The sequence below is a fragment of the Ambystoma mexicanum genome, chromosome 9 (assembly GCF_040938575.1).
Source record: "Ambystoma mexicanum isolate Mex_15411 chromosome 9, UKY_AmexF1_1, whole genome shotgun sequence".
Classification (NCBI taxonomy): Eukaryota; Metazoa; Chordata; class Amphibia; order Caudata; family Ambystomatidae; genus Ambystoma; species Ambystoma mexicanum.
In genome coordinates this window covers 1,388,293,495-1,388,315,537 of record NC_090931.1, presented here as the reverse complement: position 1 = coordinate 1,388,315,537, position 22,043 = coordinate 1,388,293,495, and the positions used below count along the sequence as shown (strand labels likewise).

The 22,043-nt window shown below is 48.9% G+C and overlaps 1 protein-coding gene across 19 annotated transcripts in view; it reads left to right on the top strand.

Moving 5' to 3' along the window:
- Positions 1-20,541, top strand: part of BIN1 (bridging integrator 1) — a 508,669-nt gene extending 488,128 nt beyond the window's left edge. For 13 of the 19 annotated variants that reach the window (XM_069616776.1, XM_069616773.1, XM_069616775.1 and 10 more), the window contains one exon: positions 18,643-18,882. In XM_069616776.1, the coding sequence (XP_069472877.1) occupies positions 18,643-18,750 (108 nt within the window). In that variant the 3' untranslated portion in view covers positions 18,751-18,882. Of the gene's footprint in view, positions 1-18,642 lie in introns of all 19 variants that reach the window. The other 6 variants (XM_069616790.1, XM_069616788.1, XM_069616789.1 and 3 more) reach the window with 1 other exon arrangement.
- Positions 20,542-22,043: the final 1,502 nt, after the last annotated feature.

Genomic DNA, 22,043 nt, shown 5'->3' with positions numbered 1-22,043 from the left:
AATCACTGGTCTCTGCGTCATACTGACCACAGCCAATGACTGCCCTCTACCTAAGCCCCGCCTCTGGCAGCCATCTTCAGATTTTTACCGCACGTTCATGTGTTGGGATCCTCGTGCTATTGCTCTCGAGCGTTAGTGCTATTTTCGCGCTTTTTTTCTCAAAAACTTCATATTTTTCGGTCGATAGAGCCTCAAGCTCCACCGATCCTACATCCGATAACTGGGACCCGTGTCGGATTCTTCTACGCCCCTCAAGGGTGAAGATTTCGTCGAGCTACGCTTCGGAGGACTCCAGAAGCTTCTCAGGCCCGGTCTCGGAGATGGCCCAGGAGAAGGGAAGCTCGACGCCCGGAAAGCTGTTCAGGGTCTGCCCTGGATGCCAGCTGCAGAACATCTTTAAGGAAGACGAACATTCTTTCTGCCTTTACTGCCTTCATGAGGACAAGACGCACGTGGAAAAGGACTGTGCGTTTTGCGGCAACATGTCGGAACGAACCATGAAGGACCGCCATCAACGTCTCGCCAACTGGCTGCAGGGTAAGAGCCCGTCCGGCGAGAAAAAGAAGAAATCGGAGCGGTCTTCTAAGACCTTTGAGGGCGCCCCGGCGACGGGGGCCCAACATAAGGCTAAGATCCGCGAGTCCGCTGGCACCGGGAGCGCCGAACGGTCGGGCTCTTCGGGCGTCAGGCAGGGCGCACCCTCCCCGGCACCATCAACCACGAGCCAACGCTCTGGGTCGGGTAAGAGGAAGGCCGAGCACCCGGCGAAGCTCCTGGAGAGGCCCCGGTCGAGCTCTAAGGCAGAGGAGGAGCGTGGCAGTGTCCCCCCCCTCAAGGATAAGGCGGTGAGCGCACCTAAGGTGGTGAAGGCCTTGATCCACCCGGCCAAGCCCTCTATCGAGAAAGTCGCGGCGGCCCTGGCTCAGCCTGTGGAGGCTACACCAGTGGTGGCGACCTCGGGGCCCAGAATCTCCCTGCCTCCTCGGAGGGAGTCTTCTTTTGTGCCCATCGACAGAACCCCCGTGAAACTCCCCGTGGGGAAGAAGGGGGGGCAGGGCGTCGTCGTAGATTCGACCTCAGCCTCAGAGGAGGAACTGATCGAAGTCTTAAGCCACGGCCTAGGCGTGGTAGAAGACCAGCCCGTCGGAGTGGACCCCGACGCAAGTGACGACGACGACATCGTCGAGGATACCGACGGGGCCCCTGCTCGCCCGTCGGATTCTCCTCTGCCAGCGCCGCAAGACAACTCGGCGGCCATTTTGTTGGCCATACAGTCCTTATGCTCCGAGATAAGGACGAGGCTTCCATTGCCCACGGAGGAACCTCTACCGTCGGGGGATCCAGAACCAGGACCTTCTGGTGTCCCACCTATCAAGAAAAGAAGGATCCATCCTCCTCCTCCTTTTCAGCCGTCGCACCCCGTCCAGCCCTCCTCCCCGTCAACCCGAGGGGGTGATACGGGGACGGACACGGCAACGACGGGTACGGACGACGAGGCATTCGACGTGGATATTCCGTCGTCGCCTCCTACCATGGCTTCCCCGCCCGACGAGATCGGATCGTTCCATGCCATGATCTCCAGGGCGTCCGAGATTTTCCAACTCTGCCCTGAGGAGAAGAAGAAGGAAGGCTTCCTGTATCAGCGGCGCGAGGCCAAGAGGAAGACGGTCCTCTCTGTGCCTCTGTTGGACGACATCTGGGATGAGGGCCTTACGCTCCTCAAGAACCCGTCCACGACGCCAGCTAGAAGAGACCGGTACGAGAAAAAGTACCGGGTCCCGGACACGGCCCCCCTGTGCCTCCGGGCACAGCCTACCCCGGATTCCGTCGTCTCCGCGGCGGCCAGGAAGAAAGCGGGGGGGGGTGCGGCCTCCACATCGACTTCCCCGCCGGACGGCGAAGGAAAGAAGTTGGATGCGATGGGACGCAGAGTCATCTCGTCGGCAGCGACGACGATTAAAGCGGCCAACGCCTTGGCGATCGTGGCTCGCTACGACAGGGAGCTCTGGTTCAAGATGGCTCCCCTGCTGGATTTTCTGCCGGATGACAAGAGGGCGGAGGCCCTGGAGATCCTGCAGGAAGGTGAGGTGGCCTCCGACCACGCCATCACCGTGGCGACGGACATCGCCGACACTGGGTTCCGCCAGTTGGGCAACGGTGTTTGCCTCCGGCGTCGCGGATGGCTCAAGGCGACGGATTTCCGCCAAGACGTCCAGACCAGAGTCCTGGACATGCCCTTCGACGGGAACAACCTGTTTGGGAAGGCTGTGGACGACTCCCTTCAGGCCATTAAGGCAGACACCGAGACGGCCCGGGCCCTCGGAACCCTGCAACAACGACGGACGCCCTTTCGGAGCGGCGGAGGCAAGGGCGCCTCCAAAGGTTCCTGCGGCGGTTTCACTTCCTACCGCCAAGCGGCCCGCTCGTCGTCGCAAGAGGCCTACAGAGGACGAGGCAAGTCCGGTGGACCCCGCCGTCGTCGCCAAGGAGGCCAAGGCGGAAAGGCCGCGTCCAAGCAGGATTGAACCGGCCGCGGAGTCGGGCCCCCACCGAAGCACCCCAGTGGGAGGCCGGCTGGCGAACTTCGTCGGCGCGTGGGAGTCCATCTCCACCGACCGTTGGGTGCTGGACGCTCTGGCCCGGGGACACGCACTCGAGTTTCAGAAAAAATGCCCGCGTATCCCCCCCGTGACCAGAAAAGAACTGCACGTTCCTCAACTCCTTCTGGAGGTAAGGGCGATGCTCAGAAAGGGCGCCATCGAACTCGTCCCAAAGAGGCTCCGGGGTTCCGGAGTCTACTCAAGATACTTCCTCGTGAAGAAGAAGACAGGGGGACGGCGCCCCATCCTGGACCTGCGACGCCTGAACAAGTTCATCAAGGCGCAGAAGTTCCGGATGGTCACCCTCCAGCACGTCCTAGGCCAGCTGGAGGAAGGAGACTTCCTATCGTCGTTGGACTTGGAGGATGCCTACTTCCACATCCCCATCCTGAAGGGGCACCGAAAATTCCTCAGGTTCGTGGTCCAAGGGCGCCACTACCAGTTCAAAGCCCTCCCCTTTGGACTTCGGTCGGCACCCAGGGTATTCACCAAGTGCCTCGCACCGGTGGCGGCACAGCTGCGCCGCGAAGGGATCCACGTCTACCCCTACCTGGACGACTGGCTCATCCGCGCCAAGACGAGGGAGCTCGCCGTGGCCCACACGACAAGGACCGTCCAACTTCTCACGGACCTGGGATTCGCCGTGAACTACGCCAAATCCCGCCTGGTACCGGCTCAAGACGCACTGTTTTTGGGGGCAAGGCTCAACACAGTGTCCCTTCTGGCCTCCCCGTCGGAGGAGAGGACCAGGACCATCTTGGGCAAGGTGCAACGGATGTTGGTGGCCGACGCGGCCAAAGTGAGGTCCGTCAAGTCCCTCCTCGGGATGATGTCTTCCTGCATCTACCTAGTGCCCATGTGCAGGCTCCGGATGCGCCCGTTGCAGGAATTCCTGGACGCGCGCTGGATCCAGACGACGGGCAGCTTCGAGGAGAGGATCAAGCTCGACGAGAGCTTCCGACGAGCGATACGGTGGTGGGGCACCCGCGCGCATCTGACGGCGGGCATGGACTTCCAGACCCCAGCCCACCAGGAGACAGTGACCACGGATGCCTCCCTGGAAGGGTGGGGAGCGCATACCGAAAATCTGCCCGCAAGAGGACTTTGGCTCCCGACGGAGAAGCCCCTGCACATCAACGTCCTGGAGCTCCGTGCAGTGTTCTGGGCCCTCAGGTCCTTCCTTCCGTCCCTCAAGGGCAAGGTGGTGAGGATCTTCACGGACAACACCACCACCATGTTCTACATCAGGAAACAGGGCGGAACCAGGTCCCCAGCGCTGTCCAAGGAGGCGCAAGACCTGTGGCATTGGGCCATCGGCCAAAGGATATTTCTGGTGCCGTTTCATCTGGCAGGGATAAAAAACACCATCGCCGACTCACTCAGCAGGGAGCTGCGCTCGTGCCACGAGTGGGAACTACGGCAGGATCTAGTGGATCGCCTCTTCCGACGGTGGGGCGCACCCCAGATCGACCTGTTCGCGACGGCGACGAACACCAAGTGCCGGAGGTTCGCCAGCAGGTTTCCCCAGGCGAGGAGCATGGGCGATGCTTTCTCGTTCCCCTGGGAGGGCCTGTTCCTCTACGCGTTCCCTCCCCTGCCCCTGCTAATCCGGCTCATCAATCAGCTCAAGAGGTCACGGTGCAGGATGATCCTCGTCGCACCTGCGTGGCCGAGGCAGATTTGGTTCCCGGACCTTCTGGACTTGTCAGCGTCCCCGCCAATCAAGCTGCCGGCGGACGCGGATCTACTCTCCAGGGAAGGAGGCGCCATCCTCCACCACGACCCCAGGTCGCTGAACTTGCAGGCCTGGCTCCTGCAGCGCTAGAGTTCGGAGGATACGACATACCGGCCGACTGCAGAGAGGTTCTTGCAAAGGCCAGGGCGTCCTCGACCCTAAAGTGCTACGGACACAAGTGGAAGAGGTTCTCTGTCTGGTGCCGCGCACAGAAGATCAACCCTCTACGGATTACGGCTCCCCAAGTACTGCCGTACCTGCTGACGCTGGCCAAGGCTGGATTGGCGCACGCGTCCATCAAGATTCATCTTGCTGCGATCTCCCGATACACCAGAACCACGGGGCGGACGTCCTTGTGGTCTCATCGTCTGGTGAAGGAGTTCATGAAGGGACTATTCAGATCGTTCCCGCCGGTGAAGGCTCCGGCCCCGGCGTGGGAGCTCAACGTGGTGCTGACCAAGCTCATGGGACCTCCATTCGAGCCTCTACACTCGGCCCCGTTGAAGTTTCTGTCGTGGAAAACAGCTTTTCTCGTGGCCATCACCTCCGCACGACGGGTGGGAGAGATCCAGGCCCTTTCCTGCAAAGCTCCGTATTTGACTTTCCACGCTACGAGGGTAGTGCTCAGGACGCACCCCTCCTTCATGCCCAAGGTACCGTCGGACTTCCATCTCAACGAACCCTTGGTGTTGCCTGTGTTCTTCCCGTCGCCTTCGTCGCCGGCTGAGAGGACTTTGCACTCGCTGGATGTGGCTAGAGCGCTGAAGTTCTACGTGGACCGCACGAAGTGCTTTCGGAAGACGTCACAACTCTTTGTAAACTTTGGACCTGTTAATCAAGGGAAGGCTCTCTCGAAGGCTTCCATTTCCAGATGGCTCTCCGGCTGTATCATGTACTGTCACCGGTTGGCAAACCGACCGCTGCCTGGCCGTCCGAGAGCCCATTCCACCAGAGCGATCGCGGCTACCACGGCGTTCCTATCTGGTGTGCCCCTGCTGGACATATGCAGGGCTGCTACGTGGAGGTCGACGCACACCTTCACGAAATTCTACTGCGTCGATCGGGATTCCAGGGAGGAGTCCAGGGTCGGCCAAGCAGTGCTGCGCAACCTGTTCGCCTGAGGTGAGCCTGGTGAGGAGGTAAGATGCTTAATGTTGAGTTTGATGTAATGCTTAATGTTGAGCCTTTGCCACCTCCCGTGGTTGTGCATGTGTGTACTGCTATGTATTCTTTATTCATGAGCATGTGAATCCATGCCAGACCCCATGCTGGAGAAGGAACAAGTTACTTACCTGTAACTGTTGTTCTCCAGCATGGGTCTGGCATGGATTCACATGCGAACCCTCCCGCCTACCCCTCTGCGGCTCTTCACTTGGTCATACTGCCACTTCACGTGCTTCCAAATCTGAAGATGGCTGCCAGAGGCGGGGCTTAGGTAGAGGGCAGTCATTGGCTGTGGTCAGTATGACGCAGAGACCAGTGATTGGTTACTACTACGAAAGACAGATCAGAAACGAAACTGATACTGGTTTTTTCTTTACCGAGGATTCCCAGCCTGACGACGGGGAATATTCATGAGCATGTGAATCCATGCCAGACCCATGCTGGAGAACAACAGTTACAGGTAAGTAACTTGTTCCTTTTGTTCATTTATAACTCACTTAATACCAGCCAGTGGTTTCTAAGCACGAGATTGGGATTCAAACCTGTGTTGCATCGCGTTGTCTTTCTTCCAAGACAAAAGCGTTTCCCCTGAGCTATCCTTCCTCCCCTAGCAGAATAATGATCTAGGCTATCTGCTTTCTGTGGTTGTCTCTAGAATCTATTTAGTGGAGGTCAGAGGAGGCCCTCTGTGGGCATTTTGGATGCTCGAGACATGGCATGCGATTAAGGGAATAAAGGTATTTTAAAATCAACTGCATTGTTCCATTCAGAAAACACAGGAAGACTGCAAACCTGTTTTTTCATGTCCTCAGATTTCAAGATCTTCCTTATGCTTTCTTCCCACATTTGATGCCCTGGATTCCAATACCTTGGATCCACTGATGCTGTTTCGCTTTAATAAAAAATGTACTCAAACAAAAGTCCCTTATTACGGGGCAGAGGGAAGACGAGTCAATGGTGCTGGAGGATCATTGTTGAGTGCGCCCCAAGTGAGGTCACAATGTATACATGGTGCCTGTTTCTAGGGAATGCGCTTGAGCTCACAAATACTGAGTTCAAGGAACTCAAAGCTGTCCGTAATGAGCACAGTGGTGAATTAGCACTTCCCACTTAAGCTTTCTATGGATGTCGGAAATCCTCTCCTATTGAGCAAGGCTCACAGTGCTACCCTTTGCATCTCTGTGTGAGAAACCTGATGGTATTCTCCCACCCATTCCCTCTGGATCTTCCATTCAGGTGGCCAGGGAAGGGCCATCGCTTTTGGACCCCGACCCTAGGGGTGGACAAGCGAGGGAGGATCATCTGAGTGGAGGGTCACGAGGGATTGAGAGGAGGATACCCGAGGGCGAGACATGGTATTTCCCCAATCCTGAAAACACCCTACCCTACTCTCCCTCAGCTTTTGTGGGGAGTTTACAATCTCACCTCATCTCCCCCTCCCCATTTCCAACAAATACTAAAACGAGGCCACTGAGATTAGGAATAATATGGGGAAAGTAAGAGAAAACCACTGTCCCACTAATAGTCTAGCATTTGTAGGTAACCATTCACACCTGACTCCACTTGACTGTGTGTTTAGCTATAAAAGGCGTGGTCATTCACAAGCAGATGAACGAACTGGGAATGCAGTCCAGACCGGTTGAGCCCAGGAGCAGTGATAAGCAGGAGCTGCAGGCAGGAGGAAGACAGCGTGCAGAAACACTGGCCCGGTGTGTGTGGGCTGCAGCGTGGCAAGGGAGCCGTGCCTCCAGGGAGCTGGAGAAGCGCTGCCTATATTATGCAGTCTTGGTCCAGCAAAGTGCTTGTTCCCTTGGAGCCGGTGCTGACCTCAAAGGTACCTGAGGGGCAGGTGGTGAAACCCTGCCCTCAACCCCACAGTGCCAGTAGGAACCACCTTTCAATGCGACGTTGCTTGACTAGTTTCATAGTGAAAGTGAGAGAAACTCTGGAGCATGCATTTAAATGAGAGCAGCGCGGGAGAAAGGCACTTACAGGAAAGCAGCACAGAACAGGAAAGAAAGTGTGAAAGTTGAAAGTAAGAAGCGAAAAGGCTGAAAGTGAGAGAAGGGCTTAAAGCACGGCTAAGAAACTGGGCAAAGCAGAAAAGGCTAAAAGCATCGCGGAAAGCAAAAGAAAAGCAGTCGGAAAAAATGATCTGAGCGAAAAGCGAAGAAAAGACTGATCGGAGTAGAAAGCGAGAGAAAGTGAAAAGGAAGAGCAAGTGGCCTGTAAAAAGAGAAGGGCACCAATGAAAAGGCAAGGAAAGGTGCTAGGGGCATGCTAAAGAGGGTTCAAGTGTGCACGAAAGGAAAGCAGAAGAAAAGGGGGGCAAGAAGCATCCAAAGGAAATAAAGAAGAATTCGAAACGAGAGAGCAAGAAAGCAAAGAGAGTGGCAAAAGGGTCAGAGTGGTCACGCCTAGGAAAAGCAAAGAGCCTGGCGTTTTCGAAAGCCTCTGATTCTGCCACATGAAAGGATTGTATCTGGAAAAGATTTGTTAATCAGAAAAGGTGCATCCTGACCAACAGAATTTGTGTTGTGAATTGAAGGGCCTAAAACTGGGGAAGGGCACCCTGTGAACTCTTGAAAGAGCTATGTTGAATTACATGTTTTGTTTGAAAGCTGGAAGAGGTATAAGGCTTGGAGGAAGAAAATGAACCCTGTGAGGTGCAATGGAGGCATGGTATCACAAGTATGACACTGACACAAGGTTCAATTTCAAAACCTTTATTCAATTTCGGGGTTTGGAAGAACTCCTACTTGGCCCTCAAATAATAAAGACAACAGTCCTAGTCAGTTTCTGTCAAATCCAAATGGCCTATAATAATAAAACCCAGTGCCTGCTCCATCTCTTAAACAGAAAGTTTGTAAAGGTGAATATGTATGCAAAGAAAAGTCAGTGTTATAACATAAAGGATCAAAATGGCTGTGTCAGCTCTCTTCCGCAAGTTTTACAGCACGGATAAGGCGATCCCCGTAGAAAGGATGACGCACTCTGGCTCAGGTTCTCAAAACAAAGGCAGTTCAAAACGTGGATCAAGGCCTGCCTGGCCTTCCACTTTAAAGTCTCTATCTAATTCCAGCTTTCAAAAGTTCTTTCACAATTCAACAGAAGTTCACTCAGGTCTGCCATGGTTGGACTCGGACCTTTTAACCAAAGCACTTGCAGGGTTTCCCTTCCCCCAGCTTAATTCACATTCTTTAGGGGTTCCCTACCCCTAACTTATCACACTTCCGGTCTCCCTCAGTCAGGGTCAGACCTTTTCCTGATGAAAGACTTTCAAATGTGCATGGTTTTTACTATAGACCTCTGCAAGACCACTTCAACTTTCCCTTTAGCTCAGACTCTTGTGTTATTTGTCCTGGTGTCTCTTGGTCTGGGTAGCTCAGTATCATAAGCACAAAAGTTCAACATTTACCTTTTCACTTCCCCTTTTGCCGGGGTTAATCTTGATCATTACGCATTTTAGAGTTCATTCACTTTGTCACTTTATAACAAAACCCTTCACCATTCGCTGAGACTTTCGAGTGGACTACTTCCTTTTGTCAGACCACTCCGCTACTCTGTATCACTGGCTTCACAGTTATTGATAATATTTTTAATTTTTTAGTTCAATTAATAACTTTTTAATACATCACACCCTAAAAGAAAAATGTAACATTTCACAGGTATCAGTTATCGGTAATTTAAAATTCACCACAGCTTTGCTTTCCTTCACGTCTCATCCACACGTGTGCAGCCTTCAATTGTGAAATATACGGTTACAACTTCAGCCTTTCCTTGACGCACACCAGCCTTTCAGGTCATTTGCCAACTCACTGGCTGTGTGCATTCCTTCCTTTCTTGTCTTTTCGGTTTTAATTCATGAGTCAAGGTTAATACCACTGGCTTGGCCTTGCCTCCCCAACTCTGGCGTTTACCCGGCAAGGTCGCTGGCTCCCTCAAAACACAATGCAGTCTTCTTGTCTGGGATTTGGGGTTTCTCTACCCTTGGCTCTCGTCCCTCTGTCGGTCGCTCTGCTCCAGTTGGTTCGCCTTCACCCCGAAGTTCTGCTCATTCTTGTGTTCCACCTTGCTCAGAGTGTGTCCATATGTTCCGCCTTTTATCCATGTGGGTAGAGCTAATGGGTATCTAATGTATGTGATTAGTCAAGTGCCTGACTTTGCGGGACATGTCCGATGAGATATGCAAGGATTAGCCTCTTTACTCTGTCGCCCTCTTCCTCGGCCCAGTGTTTGTGCAGAGGGGGGTGGAGGGGAGCAACATTGGATAATCCTGTAAAATAGGATGGGTCATGGGTACAGGAAAGGGCGGAATACTGCATCTCGCCATCGGTTGTCTCACCCCCATGCCCTGAAGACCACTTACCTAAGTGATCCTCCTGCACCGGCCTTCTCCCAGGATATGGATCCAATGGCGATAGCTGTGCCCTGGCCACCTGAGAGAGATTCCCGGGGGACTAGTAGGTGAGACACCCTTTGGTTTCTCACAAAGGCCTATCAAAGAAAGCATCCCGGTAACAGACTTTGTGTTTAAAGGATTGAAGCGTGGGGATGGGAACCCCGACAAGCTTACAAAAGAAACTGTTACAATTTTTCATGGTGTTTTTGGAACTTGATTAAGTTGAAGCATGGGGAAGGGAACTCGAGGACACTGAAGGTAGTTGGAATAACTACAAGGGACCTGTGGCGAAGGTCCTACGAGTAACCCTGTGGATTGAACTTATTTGTGTGAAGCACCTGGTAAGAAGACCTCCTGAAACCAACTCTGGTTTACATTTTTGTATAACCACTATTTTTCTTTATTTTAAAAAGACTTCCTATCCCATTGTTGTACAGAGTGAGGGCAAGCATAGGTTTAGACACGACAGACTTTTATTTTGGACTCTTAGACAGCGACAGCCATTAGACGCATCAGTTAAGGGAATTACCCCTTTAGAGTTTGGGCCAGTCAGGCTGCACACCAACCCTGTAGTAAATAAAGGTTTTCAAACAATCCCTTTTGAGTCTGTGTCCCTCTTGATACCATGCCTGTCTCACAGCTGTGATGAATCCAATGGACCCATCTGTGGCTAGAGGTTCAGGCCAAACTCCCATTCGTAACCTGAAGAGTACAAGCTCAAAGAGAACCCTTTTCAGTTCTAGTTTTCATTCATGTACAACTGATGAATCATTGAGAAAGACTCTTCAAGAGAAATTCATTAGAAACCATCAATTAACTTCAATTCCCACAGCCACCTAAGTACTGAGATGAGGAGGATGAAGGAGTTATGCAGATCAGCAGAAGCGTCAAGGCTAATGAATTTGCTAGTTGTTGGAGGAAAACACCTGTGCATGGGACCTTTAAAAATGGTAACCAGACTATGTGAGGGCGCTCTGAAGAAGACGTGGCATCTGCATTAATGGCGGACAGAGGCTGGAGACGTGAACCGGTCTGGTGGAGCAGAGAAGCTTAGCATTCAAGAAAGAAAGCAAAGTGGGCCGAGCAAGATATGATATGGCATTTGTAACGCGCCTATACACAAGTGTTTCAAGGCGCGACGAGGCAGGGATGGGGGGAACAAGGGGAAGACAGACAACGATCCTACTAGGCCAGGTGTCATTCAGATCGCGCAAGTGCATGGGTGAAATGCGTGCTGTGGCGACACCAGGAACCACAAGATGATTCCTGGGCATCCTGCAGCCTGGAGAAGCAGCTTTGTCCTTACCGGGAGCAGAAGAGAAGCTGGCGTGCAGGAGCAGAGCCACGGGTGAGGCTAGAGAGACTCCAGAGGCGCCCGGAGTGGGAAGCAAGCGGCAATGGTACACTGCATAAACGCAAGGTGGACCGAAAACTCTTCAGTAAACCAGTGAGCCAGCCCGAGCAGAGTGGGGACCCTAGGTCGTGTCGGCAACCATGCCAAAGAGAATTTGAACATTGTGAAGTTACGAAAAGTGAAATAATAAGATTACTTGTGAATTGAAAGGGCAAAGTGCCAATCTGAACCCCAATAAGCAGTAAATGCAAATGTTGGGGAAAGCTGCAAAGAACTGAAACAAGTAGATCTACCAAGCTAAGAAAGGTATATGCTACTTGAATGTAAAGAGGACCTATAATATGAGACGTTCTGGCAAGCATACACCAGGCAGTTCAAAGTACAAAAAGAAGTCCTGGCAGGGGAGTGCACCAGGCAGTTGTGAACGCAAGAGGAATCCTGGCAGAAATGTACACCATGCAGTTGGAAGACATGAAGAGTCCTGGCAGTGTGCAAACCTACAAAGGGTGCCAAGTAGAAACTGTGTTTAAAGAAGGAACTTGCAAGGCTGACGTGTTTTACTCACAGGATTGTTGTGGGCCAAGAAAGACAGAGAGAACTGCTAGACTTGGAGACATCTGTGATGCCACTGGAGAATCCATGTGACGGCAGTCACCCTTTGGAACTAGCTCTTTTCCATTCTGGAGAACATTTACTTTGGAGCTGATCTACTTTTTATTTAAGAACACTTTGTGGGAGTGCATTGTGACCCGGTCCCGCTGTCCTGCCTTCTCCTGGTGGAATACTTTGTTTTACCTAGAGTGTTTGGAGCAACAATCTTGATCAGTGGACTGTATTGGGAACACTAAGCCCCACGCACTTTTCCCAACATCCCCATTTATACGGGAGTGCATTGGAGAGTGCTGTCCTTCTGTGACCGGGTCCCGCTGTCCTGCCTTCTCCTGGTGGAATACTTCGTTTTACCTACAGCGTTTGGAGCAACAATCTTGATCTTGACTAGTGGATTGTATTGGGAACACTAAGCCCCACCCACTTTTCCCAACATCCCCATTTATACGGGAGTGCATTGGAGAGTGCTGTCCTTCTGTGACCGGGTCCCGCTGTCCTGCCTTCTCCTGGTGGAATACTTCGTTTTACCTACAGCGTTTGGAGCAACAATCTTGATCAGTGGACTGTGTTGGGGTAGGCGCTGCTTTGAAAATAATTTTAGTTCTATTTACCTGATAAGCAAGCAGTGCTGTTCTAATATAATTCTTTACTTATTTTTTCGACAGATCATTGGATCGTTCTTCGTAAGACTTCTGTACCATTTTGTTGGCTCTCCTCTAAACGAACACTTATTCTTCCTGCAAACGGTATGCAGTATCTTGTTAAAATAGAGACTGCGGCTTTGCCTCACAAATGCATCACTGTAATCATCCATAAATGCAAATAGATCACCTTATTTTTGTTTTTATTTTTTAATCGGCAGCATTTGAATACTGCCAGTGGCTCAAAATATACTTAGATATGTAATTGAAATAACACCTAAATGAAATGAATCCACAGCCACTTGAACTGTACATTTTAATACATTTTGAAAGCTGTAACCTAGAATTAAAATAATGTTTAAAAATAAATTGAGAACGTTTACAACTGTGGTAACATTAGTGAGATTTTTCCTGATGAAGCCATGTGTAGTTAACAAGCTTGACTGGATACATGGGAGTGGATTGGGGCTGGGGGCACAAACCTATGGAGTTGCGGCAGATAGCTAGAGGTTAGCAAGCTGCAGTTTGGATTGAGGGTGTGGCAAAACCAGAGTCGGGGGAACAAGGTGGTGGCTACATGCACCTCCCCTCTCCCTGTACACCACAGAACGAAACCTTTCTTTACACAGAAATGGCATCAGGAGTTGGAGGGAAAGAAATATACAGCAAAAATGAGTGGTGGTTCTGGGGGAGGAATGGACAGTGGCTCCCCATGATACAGCCCCCTGTTTAGGAATGAGATGTAAATATTCGCAGTCCAAACTGAAATTAAAAATGGCAAGATGAAACTAACAAAATCGGTTGTATTTCAGTGAAATATTACTGTCACTTTATTGTTTGACCATTTTATGACACTCACACCCCTTCCTATGCTGAAACAGGAGCCCCCCACCCCCAGTGTTGCCGCCGCTGTGTGCTGCAGGAGCAGCACACCCAACTCTGAAGCACCGTGCAGAGGAGGTAGCCTCTAGGCATTTTAACCCACTGCCTTGAAGCCCCTCACTGCACCCCCGATCCGCACTACCAGCTGTTAGGTTTTCCCTGACTTCCACAATCTTGTAGTCTTTAACAAGCTACTTGAATTGACGAAGATGTAGATTTCGTTTCTGTGACCCAAATCCATTAGAAACAGCGAAGCAAAAAGCTTCCAAGATGACCACCGCCCAGATTTGAACTTTTGCCTGATCTTGTAGCACTGTGTGCCTGTCCTCACTCGCACTGGATTGGCTGCTGCATTTGTTTTTACTTTGGCCCAATAGTCGGCAGGCTTCTAGCCGGCTTATGAAGTAAGGCCTGTGCTGATGGAGCTGACAGAGTGCAACAGGAGTAAGGGGCCGTCATGCTGCCGCAACCCTTCCTCAGGGAATAACTGTCAGGTGAGCCCACTCAAACATCCCTCTAGTCTCCCCTACAAACTATAACGCTACTGCACCAAAGATGCAGATCACATCCTCCTAAGGCAACCGCCAGCGAAGACTATAACAATCTGCCCTCCTAAAGCCAATTCAGTACACCCACCAAGACTGCCTACTGCTAACATCCCAAGCTCGTTACGGAAGTGCACCTGCACTTGTTAGCGACTAATACAGTCAACCCTTGCCCAACAACAAAATGTACATTTTATACACTGCTTAATGAATGTCTGAACACATGTGATTCATATATACAATGCTACTGTTGACTACGATTTCAATGATTGCACATGCATGCATATAATGGCGAGTGCCCAATATAGCTAGCACAGTATCTACTTTGCTAATCACAAATCTTAAGGATACCACAAACGTACCATACTTGCAATTGGAGGTTTTCAAACTGTACTGTAAGTAACTTGGTTTCCTACCAAATGCAATATATACGCTTCTGTTTAGCGCGACCTGCACAATGTATTAACCCTAGCACTGCTGACCACTTCCTGAGTTACTCATACAATTCCAGTTTATAATGTTTGTCATCCTACTGTACTTGACTGCTCTTAGGCCTATAAACACCCTTGCGAGCCCACCCTCCCAAGACATGACCTCTAAAAATCATAACTGCATTACTAGACTGGACATGCCAACTCTAGAAAAGATACCCTTTCCTAACCCTACTATAACAATATTCCTTGTGACCTCATACAAAGGAACTCCAAATTGCACGCAAGACTACCAAAAATATATGAACTGTTAGCCAGACACATTACTGGATGAACCTATAGTAGAAGTCTTCAAAAGGAAATAACCAAACTAAATCGCTCCTCACCAAGTGACCCCACTAACCATAATAAGCTAGCCAAACCAAATAGACCTGCCACACCCATACTGTCCACAGACAGCCATACCATCATAGGAGCACTTATTAATGCCAGGTCATTAATAGCTCATGCTACAGAAATTGCCAACATTATTCAAACAGGCAACTATGATTTCTTAGCCATTACAGAGACTTGGCTACATCAAGTGGCTGGCCCAGCCCTGATGCTTGCAGTGCCGACCAACTACACCATCTTCAGAGAAGATGGAACTAATTCCTGCGGAGGAGGCCTAGCCATCATCGCCAAAACCAATTACTCTATACGAATAGAAGCACCTATGCATACAAAATCATGTGAGTCCTTAACGGTCAAGCTCCTAACAGCTAACGCACAAACTATCAACTTACCCTTATCTATAGTCCACCAGGACCCATTGGTACCTTTGAGGAGAACTTATCCACCATCCTCTCAGATAATTGAAAAAATGAATCACAAACCCTCTTATTAGGAGATTTGAACCTAGGCTTCAATGATCACAAAGACGTACAAGCCACTAACATCGTCAATGTCCTATCAGAGCTTGGCTTCACCCAAAGAGTGACACAGCCGACCCATGAGAAAGGCTGCACACTCGATTGGGTGGCGGACCACAACTGCAACACAACCATCACTTTCATCTGCCCACAAGTTTGGACAGACCATGCTCTTATAGCTTTCTCAGTAAACGCTAAAATCCTCCAACCTCAAAATAATAATCTAGCACCCCCTACGCTAACAAGAAACAAAAAAAATGTGACCGGCTATTACTAATCCTTCCAACTCTAAACTCACTGCCGGACACATTAGATCCCTTATCTCTAGTCAACAAATGTAATACTGTCATGGCCAATGCCCTGGACACCATCGCCCCACTAACAATGAGAAACAGCAAACCTAGAGCACACATAAATGCCTGGTTTACCACTCATCTAAAATCACTAAGGATAGAAAAACGCAAGTGCGAATCTGCCAGGAGGCTACTACCATCAGAGACATATAAAGCCACCCTCCTCAGCATCTCCACAAAATACAAACTTGAAATAAAACGTGCCAAAAAGGAAAGTTAGGACAACAGAGTAGCACAAGCTAAATCAGGAACTAAGGAGCTCTTTACAATATTGAACGAGCTAGAGAATCCGATCCCAGCCCCTGATAACTGTGACAAAAATAAAACATGGTGTTCTAACATTCAGAAGGCCCTTGGTGATAAAATTGCCACACTCCAAGTCAAAATTGACAAGAAAAAATTAAATATTCTCGCGGCAACTAGCCAATCTAATAACTCACCTACCAATGCCAAACTGAACAAAGATTTAACTTTACTAAAGTTTCCATACTGGAGGTAGAAAAAATTATCTCATCTTTGAAACCTTCAAACTGCCGAGGTGACAACTGCCCGGCTCAAATAATACGACGCGGTCAGAGATCTAGCCCTGTTCATCACGAAATTAATCAACTCCTCATTAACCTAAGGCACTATACCCAGCAACCTCAAGGAATCGTGGGTCTTTCCCCTCCTTAAGAAGCAAACACCGGACCCGGCGATACCAACAAATTACAGGCCGATCAATACGATGCCCTTTTTACTAAATAGCCTAGATAAAGTGGTCTATCTACAGATCCAAAAATTCCCGGAGCTGCACCAACTCTTAGGTACTAGACAGTCAGGTTTCAGACTGCAACACGGTACTGAAACAGCACTTCTAGATCTCAAAGCCTAGGTCGATGAGCTGAGAGACCAAGGAAAAACTGCCTTGCTCCTCCTTCTGGATCTCTCAGCAGCATTCGACCTGGTGGATCAGAGTGCTCTGCAACCATCTAGAATCAGCAGCACACTTTTCAGCACAAGCCATAGGATGGATTAAATCATTCTTAAAGGGATGGTCTAGTAAAAAATGTTATTTAAAAAATAGATAGGCCACATAAAAATATACTAGCATCCTCCGTTTTAAAACTTCCTATGTAAAATTTTGAGCTATTCAAGCTCAAAATTCGAAAAAGCAAGCACAGGGGCGCAGACATTTTGTGAAATGGAGGCCCTCCTGTGCTGGCTTTTGCTTTTGCGGCACTAATGAAGGAAAAGCCAGCCAGCTGTAGTAAACAAAGTCTACCGCTGGGTGGCTTTCCCTTCATTAGTGCCGGGACTCGGAGGACGCGGACCGGAGACCAGAGCAGGAAAGCTGCAGCTGAATCTCGGTAAGTGCTATTTATTTTTTTTACAAAAAATAAGCACTAGCTGCGTTTGTTTTTCTAAGTTTTCCAGGCTGGAGGAGCCCGGAAAACTTAGAAATAAAACCGCAGCTTTAAAAACGTATTTATGTTTGCGGTCGCTTTTGAAGCGACCGCAAACATAAATACAACGTTATTGTGTTGGAAAACGCTGCAGTTTTTCGTTCCAAGTTTCTCAGGCTCCTCCGGCTCAGAGGAGCCTGAGAAACTTGGAAAGAAAAACCGCAGGGTTTTCCAACACAACCGCATGTGTTTCTGCCTGCTGTGGCTATCACTTTGGGTCTCCGGTGCTGGGAGCACCGGAGACCCAAAGTGAAAGCCACAGCAGGCAGAAACACACGCGGTTATGTTTACATGCCGCGTAGTGTTTCTACCTGCAGCTGATTTCCGATTTGGGGCTCTCGGGCTCCCCGTGGGGAGCCCGAGAGCCCCAAATGGAAAAGCAGATTCAGGCAGACACAACGCGGCATTGCGGAAAACAACCGCGTTGTCTGCCTGAATCTGCTTTACCATTTGGGGCTCTCGGGCTCCCCACGGGGTTGGATTTGGCCTTGGTGAATAAGATATACCTCATCATCCAGGCATGGATGGCACGTCATGGTCTATGCCTGAATGATGATGAAATGGAACTCATCATACTGGGGACTACACTGAACATCAAGAAACATAGCCAAGACTACTCATCCTTTGTCATAGACGGCCACATCACTAAAGTGGCTAAGGAGGTAAAAACACTAGGTTTTTACCTCGACTCTAGCTTAACCTTAGCAAAACAAGTGAACGCTATGGCCTCTTCAACAGCCTACACTTGTAAGCTAATCCGATCAGCTAAACCTTACCTGTCCCCAAACAGTTGCACCACGCTGGCACGAGCACTCGTGTTATACAAACTGGATTATTGCAACGCTCTCTATCTAGGTGCTAATAAATACATCACACAGAAAATCCAAATCCTACAAAATAATGCCCTTTCAGCGGCACTAGGAATATCAAAAAGAGAACATATCACAACATTCAGCAAGCAATCCAACTGGCTACCCACAACTGACAAAATTAAACTTAAAACTGCTTCCCGTACATTTAAATGCCTTAATAACCTAGCACCTAGCTACCTCACTGAAAGGTTCAAATGAAGAACTATGTTAAGACCCATGAGAGTAGCCTACATGAACTGCCTAGCTGTCCCCCACACCCCCCATTCAAAATTACTACAACTGGAGGGAACAGCTTCCCTGTCAAAGCTGCGCAATTGTGGAACTCCCTCGCGCCCACCTTAAGGCATGACCAAACCTACCCACACTTTAGGGTAAACTGCATCAAGTGGCTCAAAGGGAACGAGCCATAGTATTCTATGTTCTGCTATACTCTGCTCTGCTATGTAATGTATTACTTTCTGTATTGCCTTTCTTCTGTACCTCTGTGACTGTGTAACCCTGTAACTTGTAAGCCTAAAGCATTCTTGTCCTCGCGCCCTGATACCTTCGGGTCTGACGCGCGCTACAAATAAACACTGAACATCCAGAACTAATGTTGATTGCCACTGTAACTTTTTTGGGACTTGTTTGAACTGATCATTTGCATAGATTTTCTTTTTCTTCTTTTTTTCATCTATTCTTTTTGTTATTTTCAACAGGACGAAGGTTGGTTGACGGGAGTCAAGGAGAGTGACTGGCAGCAGAGCAAAGACCTTGAACAGCACCGGGGCGTTTTCCCAGAGAACTTTACTGATAAGGTTGTGTAAGGGCCCCATGAGCGGGCCCAGTTTCTCTCTGGGGAAATGAAGCAAGTTTTCTGTGAAAATACAATAACCGGCAACAACAAAAGACAAACCTGAGGAAAATGCCACAAATGTAAAGGTTCTGGCCACTCAAAGCAATGCCTCAAAAGAAAGCAACCCACTTGAAGGAAAAGAAAACAGCAAACACAAGAGACTAACATTTTAACATATTGTACCCCTTCCCTCCTCAAGATGGCCAGCATTACCACACTGAGGAGATGAGCCACAACCTGCTTCTGTGGTTTTTATATCACTACAGGAATGTCTCAATTTCTCCTTTTGGTTCCTGGAAAAACAGTTTATCAGACGTCTTGATGTTTGGGGCCTGAGAATATTGCTGGCTCGCTTCATCGCCTACTCTGGATGGTGCCCCATGTACACGTTTTAGACCACCACCGCCAGCCAAGGCCACCCATCCATGGAACCTTCTGACGGCATACATTGCTCAAGCTTAGGCCTGAAGAAAGCATACAGAATTCAGTTGAACACAAATAGCTGTACAGTGCTTCTGAAACAATGTGTTGTGTGTGTGTGTGTGCGTGTGTGTGTGTGTTACCCCCATTTTAAAATGAACAGAACTGTGATTTTTTTTTTGTTTTGTTTGTTTTATATACTTTATAAATCAAGTGACCTGTGAGTGCATATCGAAGTAAGATAACCTACCTGTAACCCATCAAAACCCTTTGAACCAAAGTTCCTGAAGTAAGTTGAACATTTTAAAAGCTCTATAGGAAGAATAACCCCTCCTATCATTTGTCAAATTGAAACAATATGGTGGGAGTCTTTGTCTACCAGGCCCCAGAGAAAAAAGGTAACATCTTACCATTTTGAAAATCTAGAAAATTCTTCTCGCCATATTTATAGCCAATGAAGACTCAACGCGCATGACCTACTCCGGTTTCCTTTGTGTGTCTTGTGAGAAGGAGAGTTGGGCCGGGAAATTTCCAGCCATGAGATGGGGATTCCCTTCACCCATAATCCAGACCAGGTTCTGGGAAATGAGCCTGATTCAGCAGGAATGCTCCAGGATTCCATTGCGTGCTAGCAACATCTTCTCTTCCAAGGGGCGACTTCGCTGCTTGAACCGATGCAGCCCTTTTTGGGAGTCCCACATAACCTGCTTCTTTACTGCAGATCAACTGTGCGATGGGGACTATTCAAGCTGTATTCTCCAGAATCTTCCCATTGACTGTTTCTTTTATATTTGTGAAATGCTATTTTTGCACAATTGCGATACACTACAAAATCCACATTCGCTATGAAAAAACAACTGGTCTTCCATTATGACCGCTACCATTGATGCCTCCCTGTGCTAGACATTCTGGTGCACAAAATGTTTTGGGAAAAGTGAAATAGCCGGGATGGGGATGGATTTTTATTCTGTTTGGATCAACACACCCATGCTTTCACACTGGCCCTTTTTTTAACCCATTTCTGGTCATCTGCCTTTACCCAGTTTGCGGTCTGTGTGACTAGGCAAGAAGTGCAACAAGAATTTAATCTGGTTTGGCTAATTATTTTGTGTGGGCACCAACAAGTGTTGTATAAAGGCGAGACATGTAGTCTACTTCTTGAGTGACCTGTTGAATTGTGCGATTCTCGTCCAAAAGGATCCCAGGACTCTTCTAATTAGTCCTAGGGTATGTATTTTATTCTCATGGAAAGTGTGGTCATCCCCTAGCGATCAGATTCACATTATAGCAAGCAAAGATTATTGTGACTAAATAATGTAATAAATGAGCGGCTTTCTCATGAGTAGCATACATTCTTTTCAATGTATTAATCTGGATTCATTCTTTATCTGCAGTGGGGAGATGTGGGTCCTGAAGTGTCCCTGAAAGTATCGTTATTGCGAGTCTGGGTAGGAGGAGCACCTTTCAGCTGTGCTGTGCTGTTTTTCTTTCCAACCTACAAATGTAGTTTGACAATTGTATTCGGCTGGGAAACCAGCAGATTGTATGTTGCGAGAAAAGGAACATTTATTTGGGTTAAACCGGTGTCTCACCGGCTTCTTTGGAATTGTACCAGCACAGTCTTCCAGTGGTCAGTCCATATCCTTTAGTACAGAATATTCATTCCAATGAGGCTATTGTCTTCTGGCGGCTTTACTCACCTCTGGATGGCTAATCCTTTTTAGGGGGATGTGCCCCTGGCTTTGAAGGATACTTTTCTTTTCAGGCCATGGTTCTGAGCGTTTGTTGTAGGTGAGCATATGTCTGCTTCTGAAGGGGCATTCGTCTTTCTTTGGATGGCCATGCTTCAGGTTCAAAGAGGGAAGCCATCCTATTTCAGATGGCCATATGTCTGGATCCAAAGAGTGACCCTTCTTTCCTTCTTTCTTTAGATATCCGCACTTCATGTTCTGATAGAGGACACACCTTACTATAGATGTGCATGTGATTCTCAAGGGGCAGCCATTTTACTTTACATACTTTGAAGGAGAGTACCCATCACACATTAGATAGCCATACTTCAGATTTCCAGGGGGATAGGGGGTGCCATATTAATTTACATGAGCATATATTTGGTGCTGAATGGGGGATGATGTTGGCTGGGCCAACCCTTTCATTTGGGTCAGGGAGAGGAAAGCAGAGGAGGTGGGAGGGAGGAATGAGCCTGATTTTGAAGGGGAAGGAAGAACCTTATTTTGGCACTTAGTTATTAGCCGGTCACCTTAGGCAGCTAGCTGTGTGTTCTAGGATGATGTTGGTTCAGATGGTGAGACATGGACCCATGTGAAAATATGCTGCTAGATCTGAAGGCCTGCCATGTTTCAAACAGTAAACCTGCTTCGGGTACTGGATGGAACTCTGCTCCCTTTGGGGTGAACCTGTTCCTCATTCTGGAACTGGAGCAATCTTTCTCTAGGATGGCAAGCATGCTGCTGGTTGTGAAGATGAGCCATCTTCCTTTATGAACAAAGGACTATGGTTTTCAATTGGGGCATTGATTTGGAGTGTAGTTTTATATGGTACCCAATCGCCAGGGGATCCATTGACTCAAAGACTGGAAGTATCTGTAACGAGCTGTGAAGTTAGCAATTTTGATTAAGGCATGTGAGTCAGGGGGTGAAAATGGAAGAATATTACCCAAAATGCATAGATTGTTAAAACAGAATTTATCAGGGGTAAGGAGGGAGTGAGCTAGTCTAACCCCTGTATTACGAACCCATGGAGCTTGAGTGGGAATTATCCCAATTCAGATAGCCTAAAGATGTATTTCCAGAGGTCATCTTGGCCTCCAGCCCTTAGGGCTGC